Source organism: Eretmochelys imbricata, chromosome 10 (assembly GCF_965152235.1).
Source record: "Eretmochelys imbricata isolate rEreImb1 chromosome 10, rEreImb1.hap1, whole genome shotgun sequence".
Taxonomy (NCBI): domain Eukaryota; kingdom Metazoa; phylum Chordata; order Testudines; family Cheloniidae; genus Eretmochelys; species Eretmochelys imbricata.
In genome coordinates, this window is record NC_135581.1 from 6908228 (window position 1) to 6929019 (window position 20792).

Consider the following 20792-nt stretch of genomic DNA (forward strand, 5'->3'; position numbering starts at 1 on the left):
ACCCTTATACCTGAGACCATGGGGTGTGTTCCCACCAACTCACCTTGCTCCTCCCTGCGCCCACCCAGACTCCAATTCCATGGAGGCAGAAGCCATCAGGTGTCCATGAAACATCTGTCAGGGTTTGTCTGTCATCCGCCATGGGCAGAGAGAGCTCCTCTCTCAGAATCCAGCCTGATCTCCTCTGATACTCTGCCAGGCTGCAAACAACCATGGTGAACCAAATGCCATGGCTGGGATCCCAGATAGTCGGCAGTCAATGAACCTGACTCTCCTCTCCCTCTGGGGTAAATCAGGAATAACTCCATCCAAGTCAATGGAGGGGCACCAGTGTAAAATTGACATGAGATGAGAATCAGGCTGGAAATCCATGGGGCCTGGTTGGGCCACCCTCCCGCAGGTTGACTAGCTCCCCTGGAAATCCATGGGGTGACTTGCAGTGTCAGGTCCTGCATTCTGTGCACCAAAAGCACCCGGTGCTACAATACGTGCACCTCTCCGGCGGGGAATCCCTTGCTGCCTGCCGCTGGCTCTTTGCCAGGATCCCCCTTCTGAGTGATTGGAATTCTGCAATGTTACTATTTTGGGAGCATCACTGAGAAGCTAGAGGAGCTGGTGACCCTCACCAGCTCCCTACCCAGAGAAGATGGCCTGGAGGGAAGGCAAGAAGAAGTCAAACCGATATTCCAGAGAACACCCCGAGAGGCCACTGCATGTTCCAGCCTCCCGGCGGAGGGGACCAGCCACCCATCAGGTGCTGGGGCAGAAGGTGTCAGTAGCACCGTGGGGGTATAATTGGAGCGGGGAGAGGATTAGACCCACCCCCACATCTGTCACCAACTCTGCTCCTCCTCTCCCTAAAGAGACACACTGCCCGGGGACAACGGAGCTGGTTTGCTCTCTCTGCCCCGAAGCCCAGTGGAAAGTGAGCAACTGCGGGGAGGGATCTGTATGCCATTGCAGCCTGGCATGGAGCAGTGTGCCACCCAGGGCCTCACCGAGCCCAGAGCCTGGCCAGCGCTGCGAGCCCTTCATTGTTCACACACAGTTAGGACTCGGCAAGAGGTAAAGGCCTAGCAGCTTCAGTTATGTTGCAAGAGTTTGGTCTGCTTTTTAATCACTATTCTCCTTTTCAATTATTTCTTAATTAGCACACACAAAGCTATTAGCTGTAATACTGCATTATACAACTCCCCCTCCCTGTTTAACTTCCCAGTAATCAACTCCGAGCAGACACCCGCAAAAACATTAATAAGAAAACAAAAAGGGAAAATTCATTATAGAAAAAAAAAATTCAGTGTTTTTTCTGTTTTTTTTTTTAATGTAATGTGAAAAAATGCCCGAGGGGGTGTTTTATCAGTGAAAACCCAGAGAAGTTTAAGATTTCTGTCTTCATTAATGTTGCGTTTGCCAATGTTCATGAGGTAAAGCACTTGGGATGTGAACATATCAAATTTAAACTTTAAATTCTGACCACTTGATTTACTTCAATTCAATCCAAATTGATTTACTTCAAAATTGGCCTGATGTTTAGATCTCGAGAGAGCTACAGAACAAGACAAGTTTGAGGTTTCTAACTGTGCTAGTGTGGGGCTGGCAAGTTCAAAAGTTGGTCTCTACCTTGCAATCTGAGTCATGCAGGCAGATCCCTGCACTCACGAGGAACCTCAAGATTCAGTCCTCACAGCAGTGTTCTCGCCCCTTGCATCTTATGGGCCAGTTCCTCGGCTGGTGTAGCTCAATGTAGGTGATCTTCAATGGAGCCACCCAATTTAAATCAGGTGAAGCTTCACCCTACATCTCCCAACACAATCTCTTATTACATCACTCCCCCACACACATTTCTTTTATTCACCAACATCAATTCCCCATTTCCTCCAGCTCCCCCACAACTTCCTCTGCATCTGGCCCCTCTCTGATCCGCTCTGCTGGGAACATGTTCTCCATTCCAGCCTGCCCTCCATTCACTCACAGCAATGATATTAATAATAAACAAACCATAGTCCTGGCTTCCCCAGGGTATCCTGTCTCCCTGGAGACTTGTGGACATAGACTGCAAGATCTTTGGGGCTGGGGCTGTCTGGTTTGTGTCACGCACATTGTCAGCACCTAACAATTAATTATATTACTATGGGAGCTGAAAACAGAACAGGAACTCACCTGGGTTGCAGGCATTACAATATAATATGCTTATTGCATGAACTCCCCCACCCTTCCCAGATCCACACACACACCCTCCTTTGTTTAGTCTCTGCCTTGGCTGTGCTGTGTCTGATTTAGATGATTCGCTTCTTGGAGCAGGGATACTGTCATTTTATTTCCCTATAGAGAGCTGCAAGCCCCCTGAATGACACTGTCAAACCGCGCCAGGATATCAAGTATGTCCTGTACCACAAGGCAGCTGTGTGCAGCTGCTTGGATTGATACTTGCAATGCTTCCCAAACGCTTTGGATCATGCCGTTGTCCCAGCCTGCTTCTTTAGGGGTACCCCTTCTTTAGGGGTATTTATCCGCTGGGCGGCCATCTGGCGGAGCCGCTGCTAGGAAGTACTCTGATGTTTTGTTCTCTCGTGACCATCCACCCCCATTTTTTAAAAAAAGTGTGATGATCAAGGGAAATGGTGCCTGCTAGCTAGTAAGGGAGCTTAGACCTCACACCTGGCCCACAGAGGCTGTTATCTGATCAGTTCACATATGTTTTCCACTGCCGGATAGAAGATGACTAGACAGTCTACAACACCTCTCAGCATCACAGAGAGATCTGCCCAGGACAACTCTGATTGCATCAGCAAACTCCAGCCTGGCTGGCACCGTCCCTGGGATTTTTGACAGCTGTCAGCATTAGCCCAACTCTGAACCCATGGAAGTCAAGGGTAAAACTCCCATTGTCTTCACTAAGAGCAGGGTTAGGCCAACACAAAGTGCTTTGGAAAAGCCCATCCTTCATGTTTGCAGCCCTGTATGCAGCAGGCATGGTTGTTGCACTCCAGGCGGTACACAGGGATTTGAGAGAAGCACTAGGTATAGCCCTCCATCCCGAACAGACGTCTTAAACCCTCTACGTGTCCATCCCCTAATCTCAAGAGCAGAGGATAGAAGTGACAGAGTGTAGGTGGCGAATGGGCAGGAGTTGCGTCATGGCCACTGGGCAGTCGAGGAGCTAAAGGAGCGCTCAAAGACGACACGGTCATTGTGGAGAAGCGAAACGAATTATTTGCCTCAGTCTTCACTGCAGAGGATGTGAGGGAGATTCCCACACCTGAGCCATTCTTTGTAGGTGACAAAATGGAGGAACTGTCCCGAATTGAGGTGTCAATACAGGAGATTTTGGGATAAATAGATAAATTAAACTGTAAAAAGTCACCAGGCCCAGATGGTATTCCCCCAAGCGTTCTGAAGGAACTCAAATGTGAAATTGCCCAACTATTAACTGTGGTATGTCGCCTATCGCTTAAATCAGCCTCTGAACCAGATGACAGGCAAATAGCTAATGTGATGCTGAGTTTTTTTTTTAAAAAAAAAAGGCTCCAGAGGCGATCCTGGCAATTACAGGCCAGTAGCAGGGGCCGGCGTTAGGGGGCAGCAAGCTGGGCAATTGCTTGGGGGCCCCGCAAAGCTACATTGCTCAGGCTTCGGCTTCAGCCCCAGGGGGTGGGGCCTGGAGCCCCGGGCTCCAGCTCCATGCAGTGGGGCTTCGGCGTTCTGTCCTGGGCCCCAGCGAGTCTAATGCTGGCCCTGCTTAGCGGACCCCCCACACCTGCTTGCAGCCCCCCCAAGGGGGTCCCGAACTCCTGCTTGAGAACCACGGCTCTAGACCCAGCTCTGTGCGTGTGTGCACCTGATATATTGAGTAATTGTGTCTGCACAGAACATGGCTTTGTTACCATTCCTTTGCCCTGCATTGCATTTAAAGTAGCTTTGACATACCTCTTGCTCTCCCTAAGGAAGGATTTTGCCATATGCGTCTCTGGGTTTTAACATTTCCTTCGCTCACAGTATTGTAACCTCAACAACACAACATGTCACACTAGCCCTTCCGCAGCCAACTCCACCCATCCCAACCCAGCCCGCCCTCCCCAAGGCTTCCTATTTATACTGACCCTGCTCATGCCACTCCCCTGTTGTGCTGAATATCTGCAGCAACTCCGGGCTCAGGCAGCTGTTAACTCTTTGCTGCCCCTTCCTTACAACTGGCCTCCAGCATTTCCCACAGCATCCCCAGACCCGCTAAGCCTCTCCGCCCCGAAGAGCCACTCCCTGTTCTAATTGTCACCGCTCAGTCACCAGCCTTGTTATTCCAGGGTTCAGCCTGCCCTGATCCCTGGGGACAATGCTGAGGAAGTCTGGGGGAGATTTTATATCCCCCTGAAACAAAGCCAGGACAAACAAGAGGGAGGGATTTCACAGCCAGCCTTAAGATTAGAGACGCATTTGGCTCCGGATCCAGATGTCCCAGCGGTTCGGGTGTTCCGAGCCGGGGCTTTGCTTTGTCCCACTGCAGCACTAGCAATCAAGGGATAAAGGATTTGGAGCTGGATTTTCAGGGGTGCTGGACACCCACAGGCGTAGCAGGAGCCCATAGGAGTTCTGAGCACACAGCACCTGTGTCCCTGAGCGTTTTAGGCCCTGGGTTTATCATCCCTCCTCCCCTGCCCCATGACCCCTAGCGCCCGCATGTATCTGGCATGCTAACCCTGAGAAGGGCTGAGGCTCAGTTCCACTAAAGCCCCTTTACAGCCCCCTGCCCAAGCCCCCCGCCGCGATGGTGCACAACAGTCACAGGGCCACAACAGGGCCATCAGCTTAGGAGGCAGGCGAGGGGCACCACGGCGGATATACATTGCACTATGGCTATTTTCTGCTTCCTAGGGTCCATGGGAAGCCAAGCACAAGTTAGAGCCACCCCAAAGCCAATCTAACCTACCACAGGGCCCCGACCCACCCCATGGTACCAGCAGCGTAAAGGCAGCTTAAAGCCCTCTTAACCCCCTGCCTTCTGGTCCTGCCTCATGGAGTAACTGAGAATCCAGGGGGGAGATTTTTACAGTCACAAAGGGTAGTTAGCACCCAACCACCCCACGGCACATCCAGGCCACTCTCTGACTGTGTCTCTGGGCCCTGCCGTCATTACGGGAAAGGTAAGCAGGGCCAGGCACGCTCAGCTCCACGCCCCTGTGCCGAAAGCTTCCCTGTTCAGCAGGGCTGTAAAAGGGAGATGTGATCCCAGCCGCCCGGGAACGTCAGCCTCCCGGCACGGAAAGTCATTTCATAAAAAGACATTGTGTTGCCCATGGCATGCAGGTGGCTATTCTGTTTTATGGGCTTTAGACACCAGGGCAGGGTTCTGATCCGCAGCACAGATCCTGCGGAGTAACAGGGCTGTTCTTTTCTGACTTTCAGCTGCCGAGTCTGTATATAGTTTCTGGGAAGGTGCGTTCCTTTCTTCCCCTCCAATTCTTCAGTGCAACTGGCTGCTCCGAGGAGCGCTAGTCGTGGGCTAGGCCCTCATTGTGCTAGGTTCTGTACAAAGAGTACAAAAAGGCAGTCCCTGACCCAAGAGCCTCCAGTTTAAGTCTGAGACAACAGATGGACACAGACAGAGGTGGGAGCCCTAGGACACAATGAGACAATTCCCTTTGGGAATATGGTCACCCTACCACCCAGGGGAGCATATTACACCTGCACTCCATCAACTGCACCGTTCATGTCCTGGGGCAGTGCAAGGCGTCAGCTTGGATTTATAAAACCCTTTATGGTTTTTTTCTCCTGCACACCTGAGCGACCCGGAGCCCAGGTTCTGATCTCAGTTACACTGGTTTACATTGACTTAAGTGGAGTTATTCTGGGTTTATACTAGGTATGTACCTTAACTGTTTACTCCCTGGCTTTTAGAGGTTTAAGCATAGATCCACTTGGCCTTCTGAGACACTGATGATCAACGTTAACTCTGCCTTAATGGAGAGCAGAGAGTAGACAGACAGGTAAAGCCCAGTTCTGATCACTTATTGCTAACAACATCTATCAGCCCATCCATAGAATTAATGCAAGTGTCTCTTCACAGCATAATAAAGCCAACACTGCATTATCCTGTGTTTTCCATTCCCCCTTAGCTGCATCAGCACACACAGCCCTGAGCAGACACTGGGCTCATGTTGAAACAAAAACAAGTTTGTCCTAACTCAGGCAAATCAAGCTGTATGTTGCCACTTTCGAATACACCCCTCCTTTTATCCACAGACATGTTTAATCTCACTGGGCAGTTCTAGCCGACAGTGGGAAGTGAATATTTGCTGAGATTGCCATGCCCAGCACCTCACACAGCCGTCATTGGCCTGCAACGTCAATCAATAGCAATTAAGCATCAGGAATAATTATGAGCTGGGTGGGATAAAAGTGCCGATGCAACCCTTTTATCTATCAGCAACACCATCCATGTGTTTGTAACACACCTACCCTGATGTGTTATCTTTAGCCGCACTCTGCTTTACCACTACCAGGGTGCGTGGGAAACAAACCTGTTGTCCTGTAGTTCACAAGGAATATGGCCTTGTCTGCACCTCTGTGAAGTAGATACTGACCATTCCTCTGTTTGCAAGGGGAGATATTGGTTCATGCTAACAGAGCAGATTGCAATGGAAGGAATGGTCAGCAGAGGCAGCTGGGCACCACATCTGGGCTGTATTGCCTTCTCTGCTACTGACTCACTGAGAAGCCGTGGGCAAGCCACTTATGTTCATTCTGCCTCAGTTTCCTTATCCATTAAATAGCTAGAAAAATACTCCTCTACTCCTCGGGGTGTTGCAAGGCTTAAGTAATTAATTAACAGGTGCAAAGCGCCCGGCACGCCTCAGATGAAAAGGGCTGGTGAAGGGCAGGTTATTAGTTATTAGCATTGTGCAAGTGATGGGAAGAGTCAAATGCAGGCAGGACGCCAAGCGGGTGATGTGTAGCCCGTGTTTTGGAACCCACAGTTCCTCTCCATCAGGTTCGTAAATCAGCTTGCACACTTGGGCCTCGTTCTGCAGACACTTGGGCACACGCCCAGCGTCATGTGTGTGACTGGTCCCATCGTGGGTGTAAAGTTGAGCAGGGGTCCGCACGGGGGATTGAGGCCTTAGGGACTAGCTTGCAGAGCCATGTGTTCAGGAACCAGGGGGTTGGCTTTTGCAACACACAGGCCAGAAACAAAAGCTCAGATGCTATAGAATCAGATCCTGTCGGAGGGGCTGGATAAATCTCTCTATAGGCTGGTTCTGGGAGGAGAGGAGGGGAGTTGTGACACCCCTGCTTTAAAACCCACCTTTCCGAATAACAGCCTTCTTCTCTGAATGTGTCCACAGCTACGGGGAGCATGTCCAGCATTTCAAGGTACTCCGAGAGAGGAATGGCAAATATTTCCTCTGGGAAGAAAAGTTCAACTCCTTGAATGAGTTGGTGGATTTCTACAGAACCACAACCATCGCCAAAAAGCAACAGATCTTCCTGAGAGACGACGACCAGAACCATGAGGTACAGGGCTGTTCGGCTGTCCACACAGGTCACTCCAGGAGGGTTGCGAAAGAAGGAGAGGGCAGTGCCCAGCCCAGCATGTCCACTGCTCACCAGCCAAATCACAAGGCAAGGCCCCAGTGCAGCCACTTCACAATACACGTGGTATAATGGACACAGAGGGGACAGCCACAGGCTGTTCGAATTCTTTGAGGGGGTCAACCAGCATGTGGACAAGGGCAATCCAGTGGACACAGTGTACTTGGACTGTCCGCAAGCCTTTGACAAGGTCCCGCACCATAGGCTCTTATGCAGAGTAAGGAGCCATGGGATAAAAGGGGAGGTCCTCTCATGGATCAGTAACTGGTTAAAAGACAGGAAACCAAAAGTAGGAATAAATGGTCAGTTTTCACAGTGAAGAGAGGTAAACAGTGGGCTTCCCCCAAGGATCTATCTGGGACCAGTGCTGGTCAACGTATTCATAAATGATCTGGAAAAGGGGGTAAACAGTGAGGTGGCAAAGCTTACACACAATACAAAATGATTCAAGATAGTGAAGCCCAAAGCTGACTGTGAAGAGTTACAAAGGGATCGCACCAAACTGGGTGAGTGGGCAAGAGTGGCAGATGAAATTCAACCTTGATAAATGCAGAAGTAATGCACATAGGGAAACAGAATCCCAACTATCCATACACAAGGAGGGGATCTAAGTTAGCTGTTACCACTCCAGGAGGTCACGGTGGAGAGTTCTCTGAAAACATCTGCTCAAAGCGCGGTGGCACTCAAAAAAGCGAACGGTGTTAGGAACCCTTAGGAAAGGGATAGAAAATAAAACAGACAATATCATAATGCTACCATATAAATCCCTGGTACGCCCCCACCTTGAATACTGCGTGCAGATCTGGTCACCCCAGCTCAAAAATGATACACTGGAATTGGAAAAAGTACAGAGAAGGGCAACAAAAATTATTAGGGGTATGGAACAGCTTCCATATGAGGAGAGATGAATAAGACGGGGACTTTTCAGCTTGGAAAAGAGATGACTAAGCCGGGATATGATAGAGATCGATAAAATCAGGGAGAAAGTGAATAAGGGAGTGTTATTTATCCCTTCACATAACACAAGAACTAGAATTTCCTCAATGAAATGAATAGGCAGCAGGTTTAAAACAAACAAAAGGAACGCAACACAATGCACAGTCACCCTGTGGAACTCGTTGCCAGGAGGTACTGTGAAGGCCAAAAGTGTAACTGGGTTCAAAAAAGAATTAGGTATGTTCAAGGAGGATAGGTCACCAGTGGCTGTTAGCCAAGATGCTCAGGGGTGCAAACCCAAGCTCTGAGCGTCCCATAGCCTCTGACTGCCAGAAACTGGGTAACGGCGGCAGGAGATGGATCACTCGATAATTGCCCTGTTCTGTTCATTCCCTCTGAAGCATCTGGCACCAACCACTGTCGGCAAATAGGACACTGGGCTAGATGGACCATTGGTCTGACCCAGTGTGGCCATTCTTATGTCTATACTATAGTTACTCAAATGTACTTAACTCGAGTTAGATCACTCGACAGTGGCTAGCATGTGTCAGTGTCTCCACACAAGGTATTCACATGCGTTCTCTAGAGAGTTATCCGAGGGAGAACTGCAAACCGCATGTCTGCTAGGAAAACCACAGACTGGCATGTGAACCAGAGACTGGCGGACAATAGGGGCTTGATAGTTCAGCAGAGGTCAGTGCCATGAATCCTGGCAGCCATTCACACAAATGGCCAGTTACACTTCCACCCAGCTGCTGCTGCCTACAGGGTCCGGACACCCAATTCCCATTCATGTCAATGGGATTTAGGCATCTAACCCCTTTAGGTTGCTTTGAATATGTCAGCCATTATCACTAGCAGTTAGTACTTTGCCCTTTTCTAGTGTTGTCCACACAAAGCTCCCAAGGAGTAATGACTTCAGCCTCAGCACCACCTAAAGGGGGAAGGGAAGGGTCATTATCCCCATTTCATTTGGTGGGGAAACTGAGGCACAGCAAGGGGAAGTGACTTGCACTGAGCAGTTCTGCAGCAGGGCCAAGAGCAGAGCCCAGTCTCCTGGCCCCTATGCTTTAACCACTACAGCGTGCTTCCTCTCTCATCGCCCAGCAGCACCGTGTCCGTTTCCCTCGACACTGCTCCTCAGAAACACCCATCGTGCAGGTATTTCCATGGTAGCAGGATTTCCTGCAGAGACTGTAGATTCCTCCTAGCCCTTTGATGGCTGGCATTGCTGGTGATTGGCAGCACTGGAAGTGTGCAGCTAGAAACACACACACACACTCACACACACACACAGGGAAAGGAGCTCCTGCTGTGCTGGCAGATTAATTAATGCAAAGAGCCTAGGTTGCAATAGTGACTTGCCCTAAGAACTGTCCTGGCAGATCTGGATTGCAGTCACACGCACACCAATTCACACGGGAACTCACAAGCTGTTTGCCCTGCACGAGCATAGGACATATTTGCACAGCTTTCACCAGCCTGGGACTTTCCACAAACAATCCCAATACCATGTGAGTGCTGGAAGAGCCATGAAACTTTCACTTCCTGTAAACAGACCAACTCATTGCTCATATGAAGGTCAGGGAGACCCACACGTTGCAGTGGTGGCCCAGCTGCTGGTTACCTTTGGCAAGGGCTTAGGCTAGCTGCTCTGACTCCCCTGCCGGAGGAGAGAAGTATGTCTACACTGCACCCTAAGCCTGGGCTCAGGTTTGAGCCCAAGCCCACACCTTCTTTCCACACACAAATCAGTCTGACTCGAATCAGCAAGCACTCAGGACCTGGGTGCTAGGACCATGCTGTGGGGGTGGGACAGAGCCTGAGTCCCACTGTGAGTTGGGTCAAGTCCTGTTGTTTTGCAGTGTAGACGCAGCTCAAGCCCCAGACACAAGTCAGAAGGTCTGTGCAGTGCAGAATGACTGCATTAGCATGGCAGTGAGACCAGCTCCAGCAATTGTAACCCCAGGTTTATAGCGCAATGTGGCTGCTCAAGCATGGGCTAGGAAACACGGCAGCCACAAGCCTGGAGCCCACAGACCTGCGTTTACAATGCAGTGTAAATGTAAAGGAGCCAAACAGTAGCGAAGGAAAGAGGTTTGTGGAGTGAGGAGCTCAGCAGAAGGCTGAGCCTAGGGGCGTCTCAAGTGTTTGGTGGATCCTGGCCTTGCTCAGGCTGAACCCATTGCTGGGGGAGGGGTTCCTGCCTCTCTCTCCTCCGCAAGCTCTAGGTGAGACAGTTTTGCATGCTGCCAGGTTTGCAGAGTCCTGGGTGTTCTGCCAGTCTCTCTCCTGCCACTCAGCTGCAAAGCCTGGCTCTGGGCCTGCAGCTTCTGTTGGGAAGCCAATCGCAGGAGCGCAGTGCAGCCCGAGACATGCAGAGCTGTCCTTAAACGTGCTGATGGAGGAGAAATGGAAGGCCTGCGGAAAACAAAGCAAACAGGAGAGGAAGCCTGAAAAGGGGCTGGATTCGGTCTATCCCTGGGCTAGCAGTAACAGCGCTAGCTGACGGCTAATGCACAGCGTGCCACTCAGGGCTGGGGTGGGAACCGGCAATGTACTCAGTCCACCACCAACCAGAACAGCAATCTGCAGAGGAGCGCTGGCCCTTGGTTCACTTTTATTGGGCACAGGCAGCTCTGCTTCCGGGGGGCATGACTTGTTTTGCCTCTGAAGGGGCAGATGGCCCGCAAGGGCCTCTAGGACGCTGCTCAGATAAAGCAAGGCCCCAGGCCCGTAAGGAAATGTGATGAAAGTCGATGGATTGTAAGTGGGCAGCTAATGTTGCAGGGATCTAGAGCCAGAGCGAGCAGATCTGAATGGCTGGGAACGTTCGGCTCAGGACGCAGACTTTGCGGCCCAATCCTGGATCTCCAGAGGCCCTTTTCCCTAAGGACACGCTGTGAAGAGAAGGGAGCAGATTCTCAGTAAATCAGCCTGAATCTTTGGCTTCGGAAGGGTTCTGTGGATTTACCCCAGCGGAGGCTAGGACCCCGCGTTGTCAGTCAGGGGAAAGAGGTGATGGTGGGTCGTGGACAGGTCCGTGTTTGGGCTCATCAGCCAGGGCACGGTCCCTTTAGTGAACGCTTTCAGACACTCGCCTCCATCCCTGCCCATTCGTTGCCGGGAGGCTCCCAGTGTCCCATGTGGGCGGACAGAATTCCCTCCCCGCACTAGTTACAGTACCTGCCCGTAATTCCCTGCAGCTGAGGGCAGAGGGGGAAAGCAGCATTTGCCTGTGTAGCTTTGATGCCTCTTCTGGCTTTCCCTCCTGACTCCTCTCTCGCTTGGTTTCACTGCAGATGAAGAAGCCGAAGTTCGTCCAGGCTCAGTTTGACTTCTCCTCCCAAGATCCGTCCCAGCTGGCCTTCTACCGAGGGGACATCATCGAGGTCCTGGACTGCCCCGACCCCAACTGGTGGAGAGGGAAGATCTGTGGGCGCGTCGGCCTGTTTCCACGGAACTATGTCCACCATGTTCACATGTGACCTGCTAGCCAGTGGCTGCCAGGACGCCGGCGCTCCCTGGCCGCCCCTTACAAAATAAACTGCAATCCCCTTGCCCTGACGCCATAGAGCTTTTAGGGGACAAGTCACCAGAGCACCAAGGACCTTTCCCAGGCTTAAAGCCCTACTGGGGGATGCTGCACTGGACGGACCTGAAACCTCTGGGAACTGTGTGCTCCGGTGAAGCCCCGTGCACCGCAGAAGCAGCCTGCACTAGGCACTTGCGCACGGGGTGTTCAGTGCGACAGAAGAGGAGGCAACTGGTGGTGTATCCCTTCTTCTTCGTCCTCCGTCTAGCTCCACTGCAAGCCCTTTGGGGCAGGGACCTTTGTCCTCACACCTTCCTGCTAAGTGCCAAGCACACAATAAACCATCATAATCCCACTGACTGAGCCTGCTCTCTGAGGGCAAGGCGTGTGGGGCTTGGCTTTTCCCAGCTCCTGGGCTTGTGAGCAGCCGGGTCAGGCAGCTGTCGAGCCAAGAGGATTAAGATTAACCCTTCCACCAAGTATTTCCAATGCGCGTTCCTTTGACTGCCTGCCTCCTTCTAGAATCAGCCCTTTTCCCTCCCCAGATCTCAGACAGGCAGGCGCAGGGCCAGGGGCTTTCCAGTGGGGGTTTCTCATACAGACGTGACCAACCGAGCACACTGACTTCTGTAGGTGGGCAAAGGTAGGCATGGTGCCACCATGCCCAACTTGCCCCAAACCTGCCCCTTGCCCAAACCTCCTCTCCATTCTAGAACACCAGGGCCCTCGATGCAGCTGTCCCGTCCCCCTGGCGGGTCCCCGGGCATTCTCCCTGCATCCTGAAACTGCAGGAGGGTTTACAGAGGTTGCCCCCAGCTGCCGTTTCAGGAGACATATCTTTGAGCTTGGGCATCTCTCCCATCTTTCTCAGCCTGGAGCCACGAGGACCTGCTTGGATGCTCTCTGCACTGAAGTGATCCTGAGCAAACAGCGCGAGTGCAATCCACAGTGATTAACGAGGAGGCTGTGGGAGGGGACCGCGCATTCCTGGCACCTTTAATAGGGCTTCACAAAACAATCAAAGAGGCCCTACGGTTTTTACGGCACCTGGTTACGAGCGGACTCTGACACGCTGCCAGCTGTGTTCCATCGCTCACCCGGGGTGGAGAGATTGAATTAATTGTTTATGCAAATGTAGCTCTGTCCCACCCAGGCCTGGTGTCATCCCATTATCAACGGATGGCACAATTCTGGGCCAGATCCCACCTTGCCAAAGTAGGTGTGATGCAGCTGAAGTCAGTGGAGTTACATCCTCACGCCAGCTGAGGATTTGACCCAATGATTAGAAACTGCACGTGGATTGTGTGTTGGGCGAGGGGGAGGGGAGGTTGTTTTGGCCACTTTTAAAAGCCAGCGTCACACTTGGGAATCTTGCCAAGTGGGAAGGAAGAGATTAAAACTCCATGCCCTTGCAGGCTGTCTCCCTGAGAAGAAATTGTGTATTTAAAAAGCAAAGACTGGTGAAACCTGTTAGAGAAGGGGGTCAGAGGCATAAGATGCTCTTTTTGTTCTCCTCCAACTCACCACAAGGGCTTCAGGGCTTGCTACAAGCTGCGAGCTCAGCGAGATGCTATTAGTGGTCTAAACTTAAGGCTGTGGCCTGAACAAAGCATATAGCACCTTACAAATGCCTCTTATAGTTGAGGAGTCTAACACGTGCTACTTCTATACTTACCTGAGCCTCAAGGAAAAAGTGGCCACAAGAGTGGCCAGCAAACTGAGCTGAAGAAAGATAAGGGGTCAACCTGGAAATGCTTTCCAAAGAAACATGTAATGAATCTATGGAACTCACTGCTGCAGGATGTCATTCAGGCAAATGGTTTAACTGGCTTCAAAAGAGGATTAGCCACTTCTGTGAATAAGCAAAATGTTTCATAGCTAGGTTCAGAGCTTCCAAAGGGCACCATAAGTCCAAGTGTTTCAGAGCACCAGAGAAATTTTACCCCATGGGCACAAGTTTTACCCCATGGAACAGTCAGGTGCATTATGGGGGATCATCTTCTGCGGCATCAGGCTTTGGTCAATGCTGGCAGCAGGGGGCACCAGACAAAACAGGCTGCCGGTCCATGTCCGTTTGGCAATTTTCTGTTCGTCCGAACTCAGGCTGTAAACTGGCACTAGTGCCTTGGTCTTTCACTCAGACTTTGTGCGTTGCTGATTGACTGAAAACCAGAGGGTAGCCAGGGACTATAAGGCTACTTTATTCACGGGCACCTAAGTTAAAGGCTACTGAACTAATGTTTGCCTTGTCCTGAGTTGGCTGAAGAAGGCTTGAGGCAGGCCTCCTTAGCAACGAAGAACGACCACTGTGGTCCACATCTAAGCCAAACCTGCGGGCTGCCTCGGCTTGTCAGCTGCATGGACATCGTGATGGCACCGAGCTACTGAGCCACAGAACCCCCGACACAGCATCGTGTGCTACCATGTGAAATGTCATCTACCTTCCCGCTCCCCTCCAACTGGCTCCAAACCTGGCTAGGTTGTAAATTCCACGAGACCAGTCTGAACCCAGAACACGCAGTGGGCTCCTTGTTAATATCGGGGGTGCATTAGGGTGTCACGTTTTGACTACACCTTCAGGGGGAAGGAGAAGCCTCTTTTTAGCTTCTATTTCCAAACTACTATTCAATCAGCTTGATTTTTTATCTGTAGCTTGTTTCCTGAGGTCATTAAAGAAAGTAAAGCAGATCTCTCTCTCCAGAGACAATGAGACCAGGTTAATGTGACGTGGTTGGCAAGGGAAACAAATCTCAGCAATGTACCATGGTTCAATATCACCATGATTCAGATATTACCATCTTCCGTTAGCCTGTGTCATATCCAGGGAAATTGGGTATGCACACACACACCCCCCCGCTACTTCTATGATGACATCATCCCATTAGGCCAGAGCTTATTGGCTAATATTGCGTCACTCCCCAGAAGTACAGCCTCCAGAAAGGCGGTACTTCCAGGACTGATGTGAAACCCACCCAGATTTCAGTGCTAGAGCGACACAGTTCAATAATTCAGTGATCGTTTGCGAGCAACCAAGCAGACGGCATAGCCAAGGGATGCCCCAGGCACTGCGGATGGTCATGCAGATATAACTTCTAGTTGCAAACTGCATTTTAATTCCGAGTAAATAAAAAGTTATTCTGAGAAAACACAAGGCAGGGGGGTACACACAGAAGAGGGGTACACACCTGAGACTGGTTTCCATTTCCAATTTTAGGAAGGCCGTCTGGAGCTAGAAATACAGGCTAGACAGATGCTCCAGGGCTGACATAACAGTCTACTGTATGCATAAGAGAACTGCAGGACAGTTTTGTCCAAAGCTACTGCACCATGCAATGTCTTTGCCATAAGCTTCTTTAGAGTCAGTGGCTTAGATCTCAAACAATATTCAATGGAGAAACCAAAAATGGACAAGTCTGGAAAAGCCAACTTCAGCTTCTGACGGCACCCCGGTATGCACGCTGCTCCCATGCAGCTCTGCCAATGCACCTCAGCCCTGACCTGCAGCCCCCCTGCTTTTCCAGCCCTTGATCTTCCACAAATCTCTCCTCTCCCCCGAGCTGAAACACCCCCCAGCTATTCAATGCCTGGGCCCCTCCCGAGCACCGCCTCCCCTTGCCAGGGGGAACTGGGGAGAGCATCCGACACATTTCACCGAGGAGCTATGGCAAGCTTTATCTCACATCTATGGGGGGGAAAGAGGCCTGAGGGACCTGTTGTGCCAACCCTGGTACTCTGACCTTCTGGCCCACGAAAAACTCTGAGACAAGTCAAGCTGCTGCAAAACCCTCCAATGCCCAGAATGTAGGGGCATTAATCACACAGCTGTCTCCTTCCACCTTCCCTCACCCCATCCCTCCCCACTACACCTTCCTCCCCTTCCCCCTCACCCCTCCTCCCATCCCTCCCCGCCCCCTGGCCCTTCCCCCGATCATCTCCCCCACATGGCCTGGCGGCAGTCGGGTTAAGCGAAATAGGCATAGCAGAAGACATTGACACACATCAGGATGACAGCATTGATGCAGCAGATCCTTGCCCAGAAGGGGGCCTCTGTGGCATCCCTCAGGGCCTTTGCTGGGGGTCCCTCAGCCTTCGCCCCCTGGGGACTGCGGAAGAAATCCATGCCGGGGCAGGTCCCTGGCGCCCCCTCCTGGGAATCTGTCACAGATGGAGAGAGACTATGAGGGGGACAGAGTCATGGGGACCACCTGCCCTGCACACGTCACATGGGCCAGGGTTGGCCACAGAGAGCTGTGCCTGAGGATGCGCAGAGCAAGAGGGCCCCTGTTTCAAGGGGTGGGGGAGCAGGGCCAAGCAGCCAGTTTGGGAACTGGACCCAACCCCAAAGCAGACCCTGATCCCCAAACCCACGTGGCTCTGGTTGAAACAAACAAAGACCCCTCCCCTCCCCAACCCCCTGAGCTGGGATTGGAACTCAGGACCATCCTGGCTCCCAGCCCTGTGCTCAGAACATGCGGCAGGCCACAGCAGATTTCCAGGTCTAAAGGCAGGTCTGCAGCTGGGATTCCCAGGCTGAGGAGACATCCCGGCCGTAGCTGGGAGCGAACTAGCGTGCCAGAGCATAGCCACGACCGCACAAGCAGCGGGAGAGGCTAGCCGCTGGGCTACATCCCCATCCAGGACGCTAGGCACGCACTCATGCCGGCCAGCCCCTCCCGCCACTCACACACCCACGCCTTGATGTTAGTGCCCAAGCACGATCAGATCTACATCCAGTATGTCTCCTTGAGGTGGGAACGACACCCCCAGCTCAAAGCGCAGCCCACCCCTTCGGCATTGGGTTCTTAGTCCCAGCATTGGGTCCATCCCAAGCTCTGGCCAGCCAATATCAGATCACACGTACCCTCCGTTCCTCTCCTGGGTGAGCGGGTCCCTGCTGATGCGCTGGCCATGGAGATCTCGGGAGGCAGGCACCCCCGGGAAATGGTCCACCAGGTGAGGTTCTTTATCTGGAACGCAGAGCAGGAAGCTTAGAGGGGCCAGAGCAGCCAAGCCAGAGGAGAAGAGCGGCACAGCGAGAGGAGACGAGACGAGTACCCACCCTCTGAACACCGAGCCCCTTTCAAGTGTCTCAAGTTGGGCATCTGAAAACGGAGGCCCCCAGCGTCACTAGCTGCTATGGCAAACTGAGGCTCTGGAGTCTGAGGCCTGATTCTCCTCCCCTGCAGAGGAGCCGCCCCCTATTCCCCCCAGGGTGAGAGGAGGCCACACCTGAGGTCGCATGGCCTGTGTTATCTGAGCACGGAGACAGCGCTCTCCCCCCGCGGTGCAGCCACAGCTACCCTGCGGTCCCTCGACCTGGCCTGGCAGCACTCATGCCCTCCAGGCATGGCCCCACAGATGAGGGTTTGATCCTGGCCCCTGCGCTGGGTGCTACCCTGGTAAACCCAAAGAATCAGCTTGTTGTGGGGGGGCGTCCAGACCCGGGGAGCTAATGCAGCAGTGTCTGGGAAGCACCGTCTCACCTCACCTGCAGGGTGGGAATTGGAGGGGCCCAGTTATTCCTCTGAGGATGCCCAGCAAAGAGCCTGTAGTGAAGGACAGGAACAGCCCGTGCCCGGGGACATACCCAGTCCCCAAGGTGGGAGGTCACCCAGCGATCTCCCCATGCTGCTCAGCCTGGCCAGTGTCTCTGCAGACAGTTCCCCTAAACACCTGCCAGATTCGAACCCCGCTCTGAACTCTCCAGGCCGGATCCTCAGCTGGGTGTAAATCAGGGTAGTTCCACCCCCTTCAGTGGAGCTACTCGGAGGTCCACCAGCTGAGGCTCTGGCCCAGGGCCTGCGTGGGTCAGTGCAGAATAGTGTGAGTTCAGACAGCGGCCGGCGGGCAGGAGAGTCACTGGCCATGCCCACAGCCGGGGCAGGTCCTTGTGCTCCCTGCACCCCAAACTCCTGTATGCTGCAGGGCTCCCCTGAAATAAACCCCATGCTCTGACACCTACAACCATCTCCCTTTCCTCGCCCTGGCCCCAGACTAGGACAGCAGAACCAACACCCCAGCCCCTGGGGAAGTCCAGACCCAGAGCCCAGCTCCATGGCTGGAGCCTCTGTCTACAATGGGCTGACCCCAAATGCCACTGCACTGGGGGAGGAGGGGAATTTCCATGTGCGTGTGGGTCCCTCCCCCCCATAGCGTGTTCTGGGTGCGAGCTCATCACCCTTCCCTGCTCCGAAGCCCCATCCCCGCTTTCACGTGACAGAACGTCCACCAGGCGTAGGGCAACGCCAACAAGCGGAACACAGCGGGTCGGGCTGGTGTCAGGATGCCTTCTGGCATGGGTGGAGCAGAGAGGACATCGAAGGCGGTTCCCCAGAGACAGCTATTCTGAGCCTCTTGCTGGAGGATTTGGATAAGTCTCCCTGGCCCTTAGCTCAGTGATCACTGCCCTTGTTCCCATCCTGAGAAGGAGCCGCCTATCCCAAGGAGACACATCCCTTGCCGGACATGGGGGCTTCCCTGCACGAAGGAAGGATCCGCGTGCCTGGGCGCACATGCCGGGTGGATGTGAATGCCACAGCAGTGACTGTGCTCAACACTGCGCTCCTTTGTGTGGCTACCCAACCTCAATCCGGTCCAAGAGCAGAAGCTGAGCCCAGGGCTGCTTTACCTGTACGTTTGCCCATGGGCCGTGGCTTTGGACTTTTGCTGCCAGCCATGTGCCATCAGGGCTTCGCGGAGGGAGGGTGCGGGCTGTGTCTTTTCCCTGCGGGGGCAAGTGGAAATAGGAGACCTGCTCGCAGGACCTGCCTCCTGCCTGACGTGCCCACCTTGGCACCCCCGCCAGATTCCAACAACATCGGACTTGGCCTGTGCAGGGGGTTGCGAGGAGGGGCGGCCACCATGGCCTCTTGGCAGCAGGGAGGGAAACAAGGGGCAGGTCAAATGTTGCTTGATCCTCATCGGGGCCGGGCGACTTTACCCACCTGCGACTCGGCAGGGGGCCTGCTCAGCAAGCTGATCCCCACCACGGTGCCGGCAGTCAGAGCGCAGAGGAGGATGGCAAAGTGGAGGTAGTGAACGTCCTTCACGAGGGAGGGGCGCTCGTCCGGGACGCCACAGCGGGGTGAAGGGTACGCAAACTCCAGTCCCATCCTGGCCAGGCCTAGCGCCAGCCCCAGCATCAGGCCCCAGAAAGCTCCCTGCAAAACAAAGACGTTCAGGGCGACGGCGCCTCCCCCGGCGGGAATCCGTCATGTCCCTAGGGTGGGCGAGGGCTGAAGAACGCGCCCCTCTACTGAACTCCCTTCCTGGCTGAGCCGCGGCTGCAAGCTCACCTCTGTCAGCGAGCGCTTCCTACCGTGTCCGCAGCCTGGGTGACCCGGCCAGGTCTTGTGGTTAAGGCCCTGGGGTGGGACTCGGGAGTTCTAGGTTCAAATCCCAGCTGTGCCATAGACTTCCCATGTGATAAGTCTCTTTCCGCATAGCCGGAGGTGCAGCTCAGCTTCCTGTACACACGTTAGCTTTGAATCGAGCTAGCACATTAAAAATAGCAGAGTAGCCACATGGGCCAGCTGCCAGAGTGCACTCCTGTCTGGGGTCCTGGGTTACCATTCAAGTGGCTACGTTGCTATTTTTAGTGCAATGTCTTGATCAAAGCTAGCCCAGGCTCGTCTACCCAAGCTCAAAATTATACCTCCAGCCGCAGTGCAGACATATCTCCTCTCTTGCAGGTGCCCATCTGTAAAACGAGGACAACGTCTCTTACTGTGCATATACAGCCCCTCCCACCAAGGGACCCGGATCGTAGTTAGGTGATACAGTAGAACCTCAGAGTTACGAACACCAGAGTTACGAACTGACAAGTCAGCCACAGACCTCATTTGGAACCAGAAGTACGCACAGCAGCAGGGACCAAAACAAAACAAAAACCAAACAAATCCAGTGCTGTACTGCGTTAAATGTAAACGACCAAAAAAATGAAGGGAAAGTTTAAAACAAAGATTTGACAAGGTGAGGACACTGTTTCTGTGCTTGTTTCATTTAAATTGAGATGGTTAAAAGCAGCATTTTCCTTCTGCACAGTAATGTTTCAAAGCTGCATTAAGTCAATGTTCAGCTGTAAACTTTTGAAAGAACGTTTTGTCCAGCGTTACGAACAAATTCCATTCCCAAGCTGGTCGTAACTCTGAGGTTCTCCTGTACTGTAATACAAACGGTATTCTCTGGCCAGCCATAAGACCCTTTGCACAGGTTCTGCCGTTGGCTGGGTTCTTTTCTTTCCAGGATGCTAACTAAAGAGAATGTAAAAAACACGTATTTATGCAGTGGAAAGTCCCTCGTGTTGCAGTCTGCTGTTGGCTAGCGCAGTTGCCTAGCAGTTTTCTGTGACACTTTGCTTAAAACTTCCCAGGCCACAGTCGGGCAGCGTTGCATGTCAACACCTGGGCTTTGCTCACATGCCAGCTGCACATGACCCACCCACCAGTTCCTTGGGGAACCACCGGCTCGCTCTGTTCTCAAACGCAGGCAAGCACGATTTCAGTTCTTCTTTGCGGGACTGGGACTCGGTTCCTCAAACAAGACTCTTCAGAAATCCCTGACAGGGCCAGCAGCTAGAACCGGCTAGCCAGAACTGGACTGGCCACGTCTTCATGGATGAGCCTGACCCCAAAAGCCCTACCGAAGAAGCAACCAATGATCTTCAAGCCCTCAGGAGCACAGGAGTGTAAGGTTCCTGGGGCTGATCCTTGGCCTGAAGAGACTCAATGTGCTG

General features: G+C 52.8%; 2 protein-coding genes across 3 annotated transcripts in view; one reads left to right on the forward strand and one right to left on the reverse strand.

The window, feature by feature from the left end:
* The window catches only part of GRAP (GRB2 related adaptor protein), a 35959-nt gene extending 21194 nt beyond the window's left edge, over positions 1–14765 (forward strand). The window contains exons 4-5 of one of the 2 annotated variants that reach the window (XM_077828885.1): positions 7341–7617; positions 11826–14765. In XM_077828885.1, coding sequence (XP_077685011.1) covers positions 7341–7617; positions 11826–12011 — 463 coding nt within the window. In that variant the 3' untranslated portion in view covers positions 12012–14765. The remainder of the gene's footprint in view (positions 1–7340; positions 7618–11825) is intronic. The other variant, XM_077828886.1, reaches the window with a different exon arrangement.
* Positions 14766–16019: 1254 nt separating this feature from the next.
* The window catches only part of SLC5A10 (solute carrier family 5 member 10), an 80144-nt gene continuing 75371 nt past the window's right edge, over positions 16020–20792 (reverse strand). The window contains exons 13-15 of the mRNA XM_077827998.1: positions 19003–19218; positions 16920–17025; positions 16020–16213 (exon numbers count right to left, since the gene is read on the reverse strand). Coding sequence (XP_077684124.1) covers positions 16020–16213; positions 16920–17025; positions 19003–19218 — 516 coding nt within the window. The remainder of the gene's footprint in view (positions 16214–16919; positions 17026–19002; positions 19219–20792) is intronic.